The sequence below is a fragment of the Cololabis saira genome, chromosome 7, assembly GCF_033807715.1.
Source record: "Cololabis saira isolate AMF1-May2022 chromosome 7, fColSai1.1, whole genome shotgun sequence".
Classification (NCBI taxonomy): Eukaryota; Metazoa; Chordata; class Actinopteri; order Beloniformes; family Belonidae; genus Cololabis; species Cololabis saira.
In genome coordinates, this window is record NC_084593.1 from 29,573,705 (window position 1) to 29,587,334 (window position 13,630).

Genomic DNA, 13,630 nt, shown 5'->3' on the forward strand with positions numbered 1-13,630 from the left:
AAGATAAAATTAATGAATAACACTTTTTTTAACAGTTTGACCTTTTATTCTGAGTAGACACTTTCTTAAAAATTCTTTTTAAGGCCATTTTGGAAATGTTTCTAATGTACTCATTACAGATATTTGTGAAACTTGTTCCATTCATCACAGCTCACAATAGCAATAATTAAAGTCACACAGAAGTGTAGTTTCAGATTGTTCAGTGGCTACAATCCTCGGCTGGAGCAGGAGTAATAACAGATTTTTTTTTTCCTTATCTCTGTATGACAGCTGCTTGTGCCATTAAAATTGTTTCTTTTTGCCACCCGCACATGAACTGGGTAGAAATTGACAACAATCTCACAAAAAAAATGCACGTCTATGAAGCAATCAGCACAACAAAATAAAATAGAGAAAAAATAAAAAAGTAATAATACATGCACACCATAGACGTAGCCAGGCAGGGTGAAACACTCGCAACACAGTTGTTTAGGTCAATTCATGATCGTGTGCTTGAAGCGTCCAGCCCCCCCAAAAAAAGATGTGCCACATTCACACAGCTTTAACATTCGACTCCAAACACTGCTGAGGGCCTTGACACAAATGATAGAATAAATAAAATCTATTTGATGCCCAAATCAATAAAAAAAAAAAAAGAAACAAAAGACACCTCATGTCCTCCAATGAATCTTTTCTCAGCATGGCAAGGAAAATAAAACATGAAGTGTACTTTACAGAAGTGTAACTAAACATAAGCAAGTCAAATGAAAAGTTATCTACTATTTTACATTTTTCAGAAAGTGATAAAAAAAGGAATTGATAAATGTATCTTTAAATAAAAGCACACTTGCTACGAATGGTGTCGAGGCAAAATCCAATCAACACACTTAAAAAGCAATCCCTCTTTAATTTATTCAGTGGCATTAATTTCATTCATAAACTTTTTTTTTTCATAAAAAATATTCAGACTTCTGTTAACCTTTTCTTTACCTCTTTCTCTCAAAAAGAAAGATAGGAAAACTAGGTCCATAACGACACCATTGTTTTGTCAGGTGAAATAAATAAGCCCTTCCCTCATTAACCCCTGTTTGGCTGGCCACCCGCTGAAGGTGTATGGATACTGCTAGCCTCTCGATGATTGACAAACAAATTAAAGAAAAAGGGGGAGAAAAAAAGACATAAAACATGATCTTAAAGCTACAAACAGATTTTGCATAATGTCTCAAGCATTAACATTACAAGCGTACATTCCATAAAGATGTTTGTGCTGCAGTCATGAAAATCAAAATTTCCTTGTGGCTTTCAAAAATAACCCCCCCCATACACACACACACACACACACACACACACACTCACACTCTTTTGGTGTCCAATAAAGGGTCATCGTTCTCTTTGGACAATGTAAGTTCCAGCGAAATCTTGCACGTGGCTGATGCAGCCATCAATTATAAAGACAGGCAAATGATCTAAACTTGCTTCCGTGAATAATTACAGTACATCTGCCCCCTCATCAACAGTCATCTTCAATAGCTGACATTTAAACCCAATAATAATCTTTAAGATTTTATACATTTATATAAAACCATATTTAAAAAAAAAAAAAAAGATTTATAAAACTAAAATGATCCTGTGTTTATAGGTCAGATTCCTCTGTCTGCATGGTCCATTCAGATGTTTCTATTGGTCGACAGTCTCAAATCTCACCTCTTAACATATTACATCCTCTGCCCATGTAAAGGCCGTCCTTTCCTTAAGTGTCGGACGCCCTTGTGGAAACTCTGCGTGCCAATGTACCAAATTAAGAGAGAAAATCATGGAATAGGTATGCATGTTTTCTAAACACTTATGTACCCAGCCGTGATAGTCACAGTCACATCAGTCTATGGCTCACAAAGAGGTTAAACAGAGACGACCGATCCTGTGAAAAATTCACCAGTGTCCCCGGTTTCTTTTTGTTTAAAACTGAAAGGCCGGAAGAGAAGATTGGCTAGTGGCATTACAAAGATATCAAAATGAGTAGCAGACAGGCCTGCAACTTGAGTCCAGTCTCTTCGTAGGGGACCGCAGTCATGAATAATTTCCAGCGAAGGTAAAAAGGCAGGTGAAGCTGTCCGGAGATTTTCCTCCCATCCTTCTGACGGATCTCGTGGGGATGCTTGTCACTCAAACTGATATCTCATATGTGGTCCCTCCAACGCCGGTTACCTTCTTCACCCCGCCCCCTGGCTTGGATGTGGTGTGATTAGCCAATACTGGGCGAGAGGTGGATCTGATTGGACAGCCATTTGAAGACAGGAGCAGGAGAAATGTCAGGGCGGGTCGGGGACGAGGGGAAAAGAAGAAAAGCAGGTGGAGGTGAGAAGTTCTACTTCAAAAATAACATGGACACACAGCAACTTTTCCTCTTGGTAGAATCTTGTAAGGCATTTGGTAGCAATGCTTGATGAATAAAGAAAAGACAAGTACACAAAGGACTACAGGACAGAAAAAATGGCAAGGCTCGGCATGCTCTAACAGCTAAACGCAACACTGACATGCTTTCAAGATTTATCTACACATTCCAACACCTGATCCCATAAAAAAAGGTCAAAACAAACACCCAACAGTTTAAGAGTAAACAAGTAAAGACTGTAAACCATGTAGGAGGAAAAGGAAGACTCACACAGATCAGGGAAGAAGAGAAGGGCTGACACAAACCAGGAGGGAAGAAGAGGAGAAAGAGGAGGAAGAAAAGTGGCAGGCTGACGACTCGGGCATCGGGATCACTACTCACTGTGGAGCCTGCTGCCCTCCTCCGACTCCTCCCCCTCCCAACACAGCGCCCCCTCCTGCGGGCCGAGGCTTGTGCTGAGGCCCTGCCTCCCCGGTGTAAGACGAGGACTTGCCGAGGGAGAGGCCACGGGGAGGTGGTGAGACAGGGGGCTCGAGTGGACGAGCCCCAGAGTTAGGGAATGAGGAGGAAGAGTTACGAGGGGCACGGGAAGAAAGGTCCTGGTTATGCTGGAGCAGGTGATGGGCCTCAGGTGGCCCAGAGGAGGGGGCAGGGGGTGGGCTGACAGCACGCAAGTAGGCCCTATGGGGGGAGGAGAAAGTGGCAGAGCCCTGGAGCAGCTGCCCCTCCCTCTGCTGGGCGAGCTGAGCTGAGAGGAAGGGCGACGTGTAGCCCTGCAGCGGGCTGCTGGGCGACAGCACCTCAGGCTGGACTGCTGTGGTCAGCGAGGGAAACGGAGCACGAGGTTTCTGCGGCGACAGCTCGTGGGCGGCCGACTCGAACTCTGGGCTCTCGGACGGGGTCAGCAGGCTGTCGTAGGACAGGCTGCCGTTCCGAGGCGTCTGATTGGCCAGGCTTTTGTAGCTGGTGTCTGTGGTGCCCTCTGAGTGGAGCGTGGCCAGCGGGTTATGTGCAGTCTGTGCTGAGCGCAGGCTGGATGAGCGTGAGCCGCCAGCGGACAGAACCAGCGAGGATGGGTAGGAGGTGTAGGAGCGCCCAGTCAGGGAGTAACCTGACATGCCCCCCGACACTCCCCCAGCAGTCCCACCGGGGCCTCCAGGGCCCTCCCCCCTCTCCCCTCCCCCCCTGCGCACCCCTACACTTCCCCCCACCACTGTGGCCCCATCCAGGCTGCTCGGCTCTGAGCGGTAGCTAGGCTGGCGGCTGGACTTGAGGATGGAGGGACACGGAGAGTCAAGACTCTCCCCTCGGATCATCTGAGCAGAGGAGAGAGGAGGAAAAACAGACCAAAGGCAAAGAAGGTAAGGAAAAAAACAGATGACAGCACGAGTGAGGAAGGGCAGAAGTAAGAAAATGACATCTTATCTTAAGAAGAGACAACAGAGCACAGAAAACTGTTTTTGTACAAATTGTAACATGACAAAAAAGAAGAACGAAAACAAAAAGTGGTGGGGAGCATTGGATGCTTGACCGGTGCTCTACTCCATCATCACACTACTGCATCAGAAACATTGACTGGCTTGAACAAACACTGACACTGCATGTCAAAGACTGTGCATGTCAACACAGAAATGGAAATACAAGAACATGTGGTAAATGAACTGCACATTCCAGTCAATGTCATCTCAGGGAGGAAAGGATAGATTTACTCAAAACACACAGAGACAGCCAAAGGGATACAGACGCAGTGAGACTTACTGCTCAACCGATGGCCACTGAATGATCAATTTAAAGTAAAAACAAAAAGAAGGGCATTTATTAACCACAGAGTAAATGAGAAGGCAGACAAAACAGCCTCCAGATCACCTGCAGTTAATTAGCGAATGTTGCCTTTCTTTTTTTGTGTGTGTGCAAAGAATTAAACAAAAATGGCTTATTTTCTAGCGCAAAAATCAATAAGGTTGTGCAAGTCTTTCAATGAAAGTATTTAGATTTTCATGTGTCTACAGGGCAGTTTCATGTCAAACACAGATATATGAATAACTTTGATGGGAGTATATTTCTAAACCCAGTGCTTTTAGATTCATCTTTACATATAAATTGAAATGTACCTTATTTGGATGTGTGACAGCAGAGTGGTTCCTTCCCGGGCTGTTGTAGGCAGGTCGGTACTTGTACATGGATGGTGTGGGTGGAGCCTCCGTCAACAAGCTGCTCTCTGAGCGACAAGAAAAGTGACATTTCAAGGAGACGTGTTTGATTGCAAAACAAACAGTCCTCAGAGGGAAGTGCCAGGATGTACGGTCTCTGCTCACACCTCGACACAACAGGTGATTTCAACCATCTGCATTCACTTATGTACATGCGAGTCTGTCTTACCCTCTGTGTCAGCGCGGGGCACGCCAGCGTAACGGAAATCTGGCTTAGGAGGCGGTGGGGCCTCTGCGTCAGCTGACTGGCTCTCCATCTGATCAAGGCTGCTTTTGGACTGGAAAAGACGGAGAAAAGAGATCATGTTCATGTTTTAGCTAACTAAATAGCAAGATCGTGTAATTAACATGTAATTCACCCTGAAGCTGTTGCTGTGTGACACTTAATGTTAGGTAAGAGCACCTTAAAACCTCATTGAAAGTAAGGCCAACAAAGACTCGGATGTCACACCTTTTTTTTTGTTAAATCTTTTTTTCCTGTCTCTAGTGGCCTTTATTTTGAAGGTGGCTAGACAGGAAACTTGGGTTGATGGGGGGTGGGGATGGGACACAGTAGAGCTACGGGCCAGGACTCCAAGGTGCGCCACCTGCACGAGGGGGCAAGCCTGTGTATATGGCGCCAGCTGTTACACTTTTATTCATAGAGGGTTTTTGTCAGCCGAGGATGCATAAATTCACTTTATTCACACAGAAAATTACCATTCACCATGTCATTATTGCTCAGTCCTTGACTCTTAGGTTACATCCACTAGTGCAGTTTCATTTGCAAGGATTAGAGGACGCTTTATTGTCACTCAAACCATGAAAATAAAGAAATGACAAAAGCAGGACCCGGGTCTTTCTGTGAGAGTAAATAACAAGTACCAGGTACTCAGTTTCATACTAAATACATATTTTTAAAAATTTTTAAATACTGAAATTGTGAAAACTCTAAATTTCCCACAAAATTGGTAGTCAATTGAATAACAAATCAATTAAATGATGGCAATAAGCAGCATATGGAGGAAGAAGCAGCAATCAAACACTAAAGTGAAATTGCTTCGAGTGTAGTTATCAGTAATCGCTAATAAAAAGTCCAGAGGTCAGAGATTTAGCATGGCACTGTGTCCAACAGTCTGACAGCATCTGGGAGAAGATGAAGTGTGTGTCCCACCCGCCCTCAACTGGTTCAGGTGCAGTGTGAGTGAAGTACTTGGTGCCTTATTCCTGCACCTGCCCATGTAAATAGCAGACATGGGTGGCCAATACATCAAATAGTCCATTGCACAGATTTTACAAGACATTGCAGTTTTTTTTTCCACTGCCACTGTATAGCGAGCATACTGCACAGTCGGTGTGTTCTCCATCACACACACCTCTATAATGAGCTGGCGGGAATATCTACTCTGAGGTATATGAAGCAGGACATCATCTCTGCAGCTGCTCCATCAATGTCGAGACGACAGGGAGCAGTCCTCGTCTTGCCAGAAATCCACAACCATCTCCTTGGTTGTGCTGATGCTGAGGACGTTTTAAAATAACCCCCCCCAATCTACCTTCACACCAGGGTTTCAACTTTGTGCCAGAAAGATCCCCATCTGTGCTCTTTCACCATAGAAGCGTAACAAATGATCATCACTGTTCTGTTAGATTTTATTTTCATTACAGGTCGCTCTTATAAAAAAAGAAAGTGTACTATGTATGCATGCAAGGAGTTGCATTATTATCCAACTAATTTCTGTATTTAAAACTGAGTTCATACTAATTGCTAACAACAAAGACAGCAGTGCTTTCTTTTCTGTTTTCGTGTTATTTATTATATTTCTACTTCCAGTAGAGATCAAACGATACAAGTTTGGAGAAATATGGAAAGATTCACTGTGTCTTTGTTTATAAATGCTTTCTGTTTTGTTCATCCCTCATTAGACTGGAACACCTGCATTAAAAAAAGTTAAGCAGCATCTGCAGCAGTTTAAATAAGAAGTGCTTTTTTAAAGGTCAAACCTGTAGTGTGGACACCAGGCTATCCTTGACAAAAGGTACCGGTACAAATTTTAAAAGGTAACTGCACTAGTGTTGACGCAACATCTCACATGTATTATGTTCGCATCCTCCAATGCACAGGATTTTCTTCAGTTTTCAATATTCCAATTTAAAAAGGCATTTCTGCTGACTAAGTGTTTGTCAGTTTGTAGTATAGCTCACCCTAGTGCTGTGTCGGTCATTCTGGATGCCGTTGTCCAGGACCTTGGCTTCAAGTTGAGCCTCAGTGAATGACGGCCTCAGAAATGGTGGCTGAACGTCTAACCCCTGTCGGTTACGCCACCGGCCCATGTACCTGTAATGTATGGATGTATTTAAATATCATTTAAAGCTACACAAGCAGTGAACAGTGTGTTACTCTACTGACAGACATACTCTAGAACCACAAACTATTCAGAGGGAATGCCTTTACTCATGTATTCCATTGAATGAACAGACAGATGAAAACAATAAAAGAGGATGGAAAATGGAGTGGGAAAGAGAGCAACGGAAAGACGGGAGGAGTGGAAAAAAATGTTAGAGTGTTATAAGGAGAGAAGTAAACAGATGAGAGCAAGGGAGAGGAGAGTACTGACCTGGGAGCCTGGGAGCTGCAGAGGACATGTGAAATATTCCTCAAGCACCCATTGGTGAAAGGGTTAACTCCTCCTCGGAACTTCCCTGTCACCTGCAGTGGGAAAGAAAGGCAACCATATTTACTAATAAAAACTTTCCAACTCCCATTGATGCAAAATTTAAAGAAAAGAAAGAGAAAAGAAAATACGCACGGGCCAATTTCACGATGCACACAACCAGTTCTTGTACGTACCTGTTCATTTGTGGTCCTGCCACGGGTCACCAGCACTATGTGGAACCCTGTCAGGCCAGCGACTGGGACAAAAAACAGACCAGCCACACACATTACAGCCATACTGGGACGGGGTCAAGGACATCACATAATAAATACAAAATAACCCCCACAAAAACCAATATAACCAAGTAAGTCAAAAGGAAAGCCCTTAAAGATGTTTTGCGTCGATTAACAAAAAGTGAAGACCGAGTAAAGGATACGTTACGGCAGCGTGTGGCGTATCAAGCTGCTGGCGGTGGTTCAGGACATAAACCAAGCCAAAAGCAAATACGTTCACGATGTGGGTTGTAAGTGACAACAAAAACAGGAAGAAATAGCGATAATTCCTCCGGCCGATGCAATTGTTCACCCAAGGACAATGGTGGTCAAAATCCTAAGGGAGTAAGGCATCAGAAAACAAGAAGATTCAGGCAGGAGTAATGACATCAACGAGAGGAAAACAAAGATATGGAAAAAAAAGAAATCCACAATACATGACTGCAGGTGACAGTCATCTAGACAAATTCCACCTCATTTTCTCACTTATTGAAAACTAAGAATAGGACAAATCTAGGCTAACAAATCATGTCACTCAGGACTTTAGAGGCTTGCTGCCAAATTAGGACTTACCTTTGAAACTAAAACATCACACACATCTAAAAAAAAAACAATTTAAACAGCATCATCAGACTTAATTTCATAATCACAAAGCTGAGGTTGTGTTTCATCATGAGCAATAAAATAAATAAATAAGAGCCCATACAAATATAAAGCATCAGCCCCATCCTGCTTCATTCACCTGTGCAAACCTTCACTCATTCACATATTGAGGAACAAACTGATCATGGAGTCATAATACAGAGAGCACAGACAATTGTGTTGATAATAAATGAGCGTGTACCTCCACACAGTTGTCGCAGACTGAGCAGTGCGAGCAGCGTGGAGGGCGGTAGAAGCGGCAGGTCGAGCACCACTTCATGCGCACCTGGATGCCTTTGATCTCCACTGTCTTATAAAGAGGAGCACGGAAATCATCCTCTTTATCCTCATCTTCTTCCGCTACAGACAAGACAGACACAACATACCGATCTAATCACATCACGATGCTCAAGACATGTTTTCCCTGCACCAGGTTTCTCTAGAGCCGGTGGTCATAACTATTATTTTCTGTCTTGCCCATGACATACTGAAAAGCATTACATTGTTGGTACATGATAACAGAGGAAACACTTGTACTGTTGAGATTTTACCTCTGGGGAAAACTCCAGGGTCCATGAAAGTGGCCATGCAGAAGTTTGCGAGGGTAAAGAGGAAGATCACAGCAATGTAAATGGGAATGACGGAGGATAAACACTCTGACAACCACGGGCATCTGGACGGTATAAAGAGAACCCACAGGGAACAAAATTGTAGTTACACAGACAGACAGTATATTGTCAGCAAGCCACAGATGGGAATATGCTTCTTTCACACCCCATGAACAACTGCTGATGAGCCTTTCTGCAAGGTAAATTAATCCCAAACAGCTCCACCGAGGCACCTCAGTGGCTAAACACAGTGATTATAAATGCAGAGCTCACAGGTGTAAAAAAGTGAAACTGTGGACAAGTGTTGCTAAAAAAGATGGCAGTTATGATCTGAAAATTTCCTCTGAAGAAATATAACTTGCAAAAACATGAAATAAAACAGCAGCATGTGTTAAGGAAATGCTACATATGGATTTTTGGGCATACGTGTGTCCAAGAAACACTCACGTGAAGCAGAAGAAGAGGGATGTGGATCCAACAAGGAAAGTGGTGGCTGCAGACACTGGGACGTATCGGCTCGGTCGAAATGGACGGGGAGGAGCAGAAGCGGGTCCCCCTACTCCTCCCCCAACCCCCCCACCACTGAAACCCGGCATCAGAGACGGAGACAGGAGAAAAAGACGGAGAGGGAGGTAGATATCTACAATCTACCAACCGTAAAGGGTTGCTTTACAGGTCAAAATGGTGAATTTGGTGTTTGTTTGAGAGGAGGGGCCATCACTACAGGCTGGGGGAAAAAAAACAACACTATGCAAAGTGGCAACTGAATGGTAACATGAGGGATTCTCTGTGTCCAGACAGAAATGTATCCTGGCACTGATTTGAAACAACACAATCTTGTTGTTTTTTTTAATACAGCAATATACAATACAGCTTTACTTGCATGTGCACAGTTTGCTGTAAATATTTAATCTGTATGCATAATCTTAATCTCTATACAAGAGTAACGTGATACAAAAATATATGTAGATAATTGATAAATAGTTTGTATGGCTTAAATGTAGCTGTATTTGGTGCAAAGATATAAACACGGCTGTGCATATATTAAAAAAAAAAGGACAGATGCTTGTCCACACAACCAAAACTGGAGCAATCTACTTTACTGTCTACTCCTGAAACTCGGTATTTAAGTTAAAGCTCACTGTGCTTAAATTCTGATTATCCCCTTCAGTGGAAATTAATATAAAAGAAAGGAAAAATGTAGAGGTAGTCAGCGGGCCAAGGGAAGAGAAGAGACAGGATAGAGCCCAGCAGCTGCTGATGACGGCTGTAATAGTCCCTAGCGGGCTTATTTAGGCACTGGGTGGGTGGAAGCAACTAAGGATGGCGGCAGCAGGGACAGTTCCAGCATGTCAGACTAATTTGCAGGGGAACCAACCATAAAAAATTCTGTATTAAGTTAGCTTAACATTAAACTAAAGTCCAGCTGGTTTATTTTTTTTAAGCTGCTTTAAAAAAAAAAAGAAAAAAAATTATGAAAAAAGGTTTAGCCTTGCCTTAGCAAGTACAAAAAAAAAAAGTTTTTAAATCCAGAGTCCCCTTGATCTTCTGAGACCACCGTCTGTAGTCTTTGCGTCTTTGAAGTGGCAGAATCAACTCAGTCCGTAAAGAAGCCTCACGTCTTTCTTGAAGGTGTCACCGCACTCGGATGGGGCTGGGTGTAGTGACCTCTCCCACCTGAGAAATCTCTGCAGATAGATCTCCATTCCTGTTCTGCACCTCTTAAAGAAAGCCATGTACAGTGTGGGTTTTACATTGTCTGATGTATTTCAGTCATTTCTTATTGTTGGCTTGCAGTCTTCATTTATCTCCTGGCTCTTTGGCTACACTGCTCGACAGTCCTGCAACAACAGTTATACGACAACATTGTCAATAGGAAAAACCTTTGAAGAAAAGAGGAAAATGGATATTATTTGTTGTTATTGCATTTAATAACAACTAAAATTAAACAAAAGCCACCAGATTAATTTTCATGAAATCAAGCAATGTTAATTTTCGGAAAAATTGGTGGCAGCAGAGCCCTCCAAATAATCCTCTCGTTGCCACTCGCTTTAATTTCCTAAATCTAAATACATAAATGTTCCTTACCCCAAGATTCTTACCTTTACAATTCTAGATAAAAAAAAAATCGTTGGGATTTTGACTGGTGTTTTTTAAAAATAAAACACATTCTAGCATCACACAGGTGTTGGTTGATTATTTAAAATAAGGAGATGACATACAGGGGCGTCAATTGGGTATGGCAAGGTATGGCAGCCGCCACACCTTTGCTTCAAGGGTTAAATGTAAATGTTTGTTTTTTTAAATACATTTATGGAATAACTACAACTGCAAATAAGAACAACATGATTGATTTCACTAGTTATTATACACTGCAAAAACTCAAAATCTTAACAAGAATATTTGTCTTATTTCTAGTTAAAATGTCTCATTTTTAGTCTAATTTTTTTTAAAATCTCATTACGGTACATTTAAGACAAGACTCAAAAACAACCATTTTCACCTGTTTCAAGTAGATTTTCACTTAAAATAAGTAGAAAAATCTGCCAGTGGAAAAAGATTTTTTTGCTTGTAATGAGAAGATAAATCTTGTCCCACTGGCAGATTTTTCTACTTATTTCAAGTGAAAATTTACTTGAAACAGGTGAAAATGGTCAAATAACAAATAAGTTATTTTTCTGGTAATGACTCTTGTTTTAAGTGTAATGAGATTTCTTGACTAAAAATGAGACATTTTAACTAGAAATAAGACAAATATTCCTGGTAAGATTTTGAGTTTTTGCAGTGAGCGAGACTGCATTTGAAAAAGTTCCAATTTTCTTGACCACACAGATCAGCTCCATAGCAGACTTCTGTGATGAGTATTTGCTGGACGTGTTGATTGATACTCTAGTTAAATTCTGTGACTTGTAACCTTGCCATACCTTAGCTTCGACTGAATTGACGCCACTGATGACATACATCATGTAGTATAACAACATAATAAAGAAGTCAAGAATCGACAGTAACAACACACTAATGTAAAAACCAAGTACGATCAAACTTTTACATGAACGACCTTTGATTAACAGTTAATCAGCTGATTAAATCAGGGGAAGGTTTAGCTGATAAATAATGGTTTCACAACAAACTTCTTGCTGGACTCAAACTTTGCTGTGACACTTTTCAGCATTAGTCATAAACAGAGTTATTCAACCGACAGTTGTAACGTCAGTGCCCTGGGGCTGTCAGATGAAACACCTCCCACCTCTGGGAACTCAAAACACCGGGGAAAACAACTAAACCTGAGCATCAAGACAGTTTCCTTCACTCTCCAGATCGAAAAAGAAAGTCCTCGGTGCGTGAACAGAGACGGATCCGGAGTGACTGTGTAATCTGAGAGTTTGGACACACCCCTCTATCCCACAACCATCAGCGATAAGACATAAAGAGCTGTAACCAAGACGGTGTCAATGTGTGTGCTGGTAATCATCATATCATCTCCTCCACAACAAATCTCCCCGACTATAATGATGTTAATCCTCAAATCTCCGTCCAGCTCGGCTCGTCCTGTCACCACAGCAGCCTGAAGAACAGGTTTAGAGGTCTTGATTACATCTGAAATATGAGTCCGTGTTTCAATGATGCCTCCTGACACACTTAGGTGTTAGAAAAACAAAACAAAACTAATAAAACAGGCCAAATGCAGCCTGAAGGATTCAGTCAAGACTACTAACTGACAACTAACGCTGCCATAATCACCACGGTGATCCCCCCAAAGTTTACAACCAACAAACTCCACCACACTTTTGTTCGAGGAAGCAATGTGAAACAAATCAAAAGGGGAAATGCAGTGGGCTTTTAGCAAGCCTCAAAAGTTTTAGTCGACACTGAGTCCTTCACAGTTACCTGGCTAGCGCGGAGCAACGTCTAAACCACGGCTCTGCTCACGCCACACCACACTCAGGCCGGAACAGGCACCGGGGACCAGCGGTAAATCACAAACCTGATATGGAACAGGCGAGCTGTCTTGTCCGCGGGGTGTGGGTGGTTTCAGTCCTCCTCCACTTAGCCGCTAGCACGCCACTTAGCTCGCCTGCTAGGCCGACACAATCCCGGAAGTAGTCGACGTCCTCAGCTGGAGCAGGCAGCCAATCAGAGGCAGGGGGGCGTGGTCTCTCAGGAAAACGATACGTTCACAACATCAAGTTGAAATAATGCTGCGTTCCATTTACCTCGGAAGTCGGAACTCGGCCCTGGGAATGACGTCACAGCCGAGTTATCAGTGTTCCAGTTACAAAGTCGGAAAACAAGTTTGTAGTTCTCATATACCCAGAGCCGGATTAACGGAGAGGCAGAGTAGGCACGTGCCTAGGGCCCGACAGGGGGGGGGGGGGCCCAGACAGAGGGGAAAAAAAAAATTTTTTTTTTTTTTTTTTTTTTTTTTTTTTTTTTTTTTTGTCTGCACACATATTAATGGTTGATAACATGCCGGTAAAAACCTAAGGCATATATATATGTGCATTATTACTATATTTAGTATACATACATATATATATACGCACAGAGCCGGATTAACGGAGAGGCAGAGTAGGCACGTGCCTAGGGCCCGACAGGGGGGGGGGGCCCAGACAGAGGGGAAAATTTTTTTTTTTTTTTTTTTTTTTTTTTTTTTTTTTTTTTTTTTGTCTGCACACATATTAATGGTTGATAACATGCCGGTAAAAACCTAAGGCATATATATATGTGCATTATTACTATATTTAGTATACATACATATATATATACGCATACATACGCACAGGGCCGCCGCAAGGGATGTGCGAACCGTGCGACCGCACGGGGCCTGGCGCCCCAAGGGGCCTGGCGCCCCAAGGGGCCTGGCGCCCCAAGGGGCCTGGCGCCCCAAGGG

General features: G+C 42.7%; 1 protein-coding gene across 2 annotated transcripts; it reads right to left on the bottom strand.

Moving 5' to 3' along the window:
* Positions 1–7: 7 nt before the first annotated feature.
* On the bottom strand, positions 8–12,836 carry LOC133447067 (palmitoyltransferase ZDHHC5-B-like). 2 transcript variants are annotated; one of them, XM_061725496.1, is made up of 12 exons: positions 12,725–12,836; positions 9,187–10,580; positions 8,683–8,804; positions 8,334–8,491; positions 7,654–7,826; positions 7,412–7,514; positions 7,179–7,270; positions 6,766–6,898; positions 4,751–4,859; positions 4,483–4,589; positions 2,753–3,687; positions 8–2,248 (listed from the first exon to the last, which is right to left on the bottom strand). In XM_061725496.1, exons 2-12 carry the CDS (start codon positions 9,333–9,335, stop codon positions 2,143–2,145), a joined length of 2,187 nt encoding a protein of 728 aa, XP_061581480.1. In that variant the 5' UTR covers positions 9,336–10,580; positions 12,725–12,836; the 3' UTR covers positions 8–2,142. The 2 variants fall into 2 exon arrangements, 1 of the variants encoding a protein (XP_061581480.1); XR_009782891.1 differs by having other exon boundaries at positions 2,142–2,248; positions 2,642–3,687.
* Between the last annotated feature and the right edge of the window lie 794 nt (positions 12,837–13,630).

Excerpts from the sequence above, each read along its gene's own strand:
- LOC133447067 (XM_061725496.1), bottom strand. The coding sequence starts at position 9,335 with ATGCCGGGTTTCAGTGGTGGGGGGGTTGGGGGAGGAGTAGGGGGACCC. Across the intron at positions 7,827-8,333 it reads TCTGCGACAACTGTGTGGAG|GATTTTGACCACCATTGTCC; the intron begins GTACACGCTCAT and ends TTACTCCCTTAG. Across the intron at positions 7,271-7,411 it reads GCAGGACCACAAATGAACAG|GTGACAGGGAAGTTCCGAGG; the intron begins GTACGTACAAGA and ends TTCCCACTGCAG.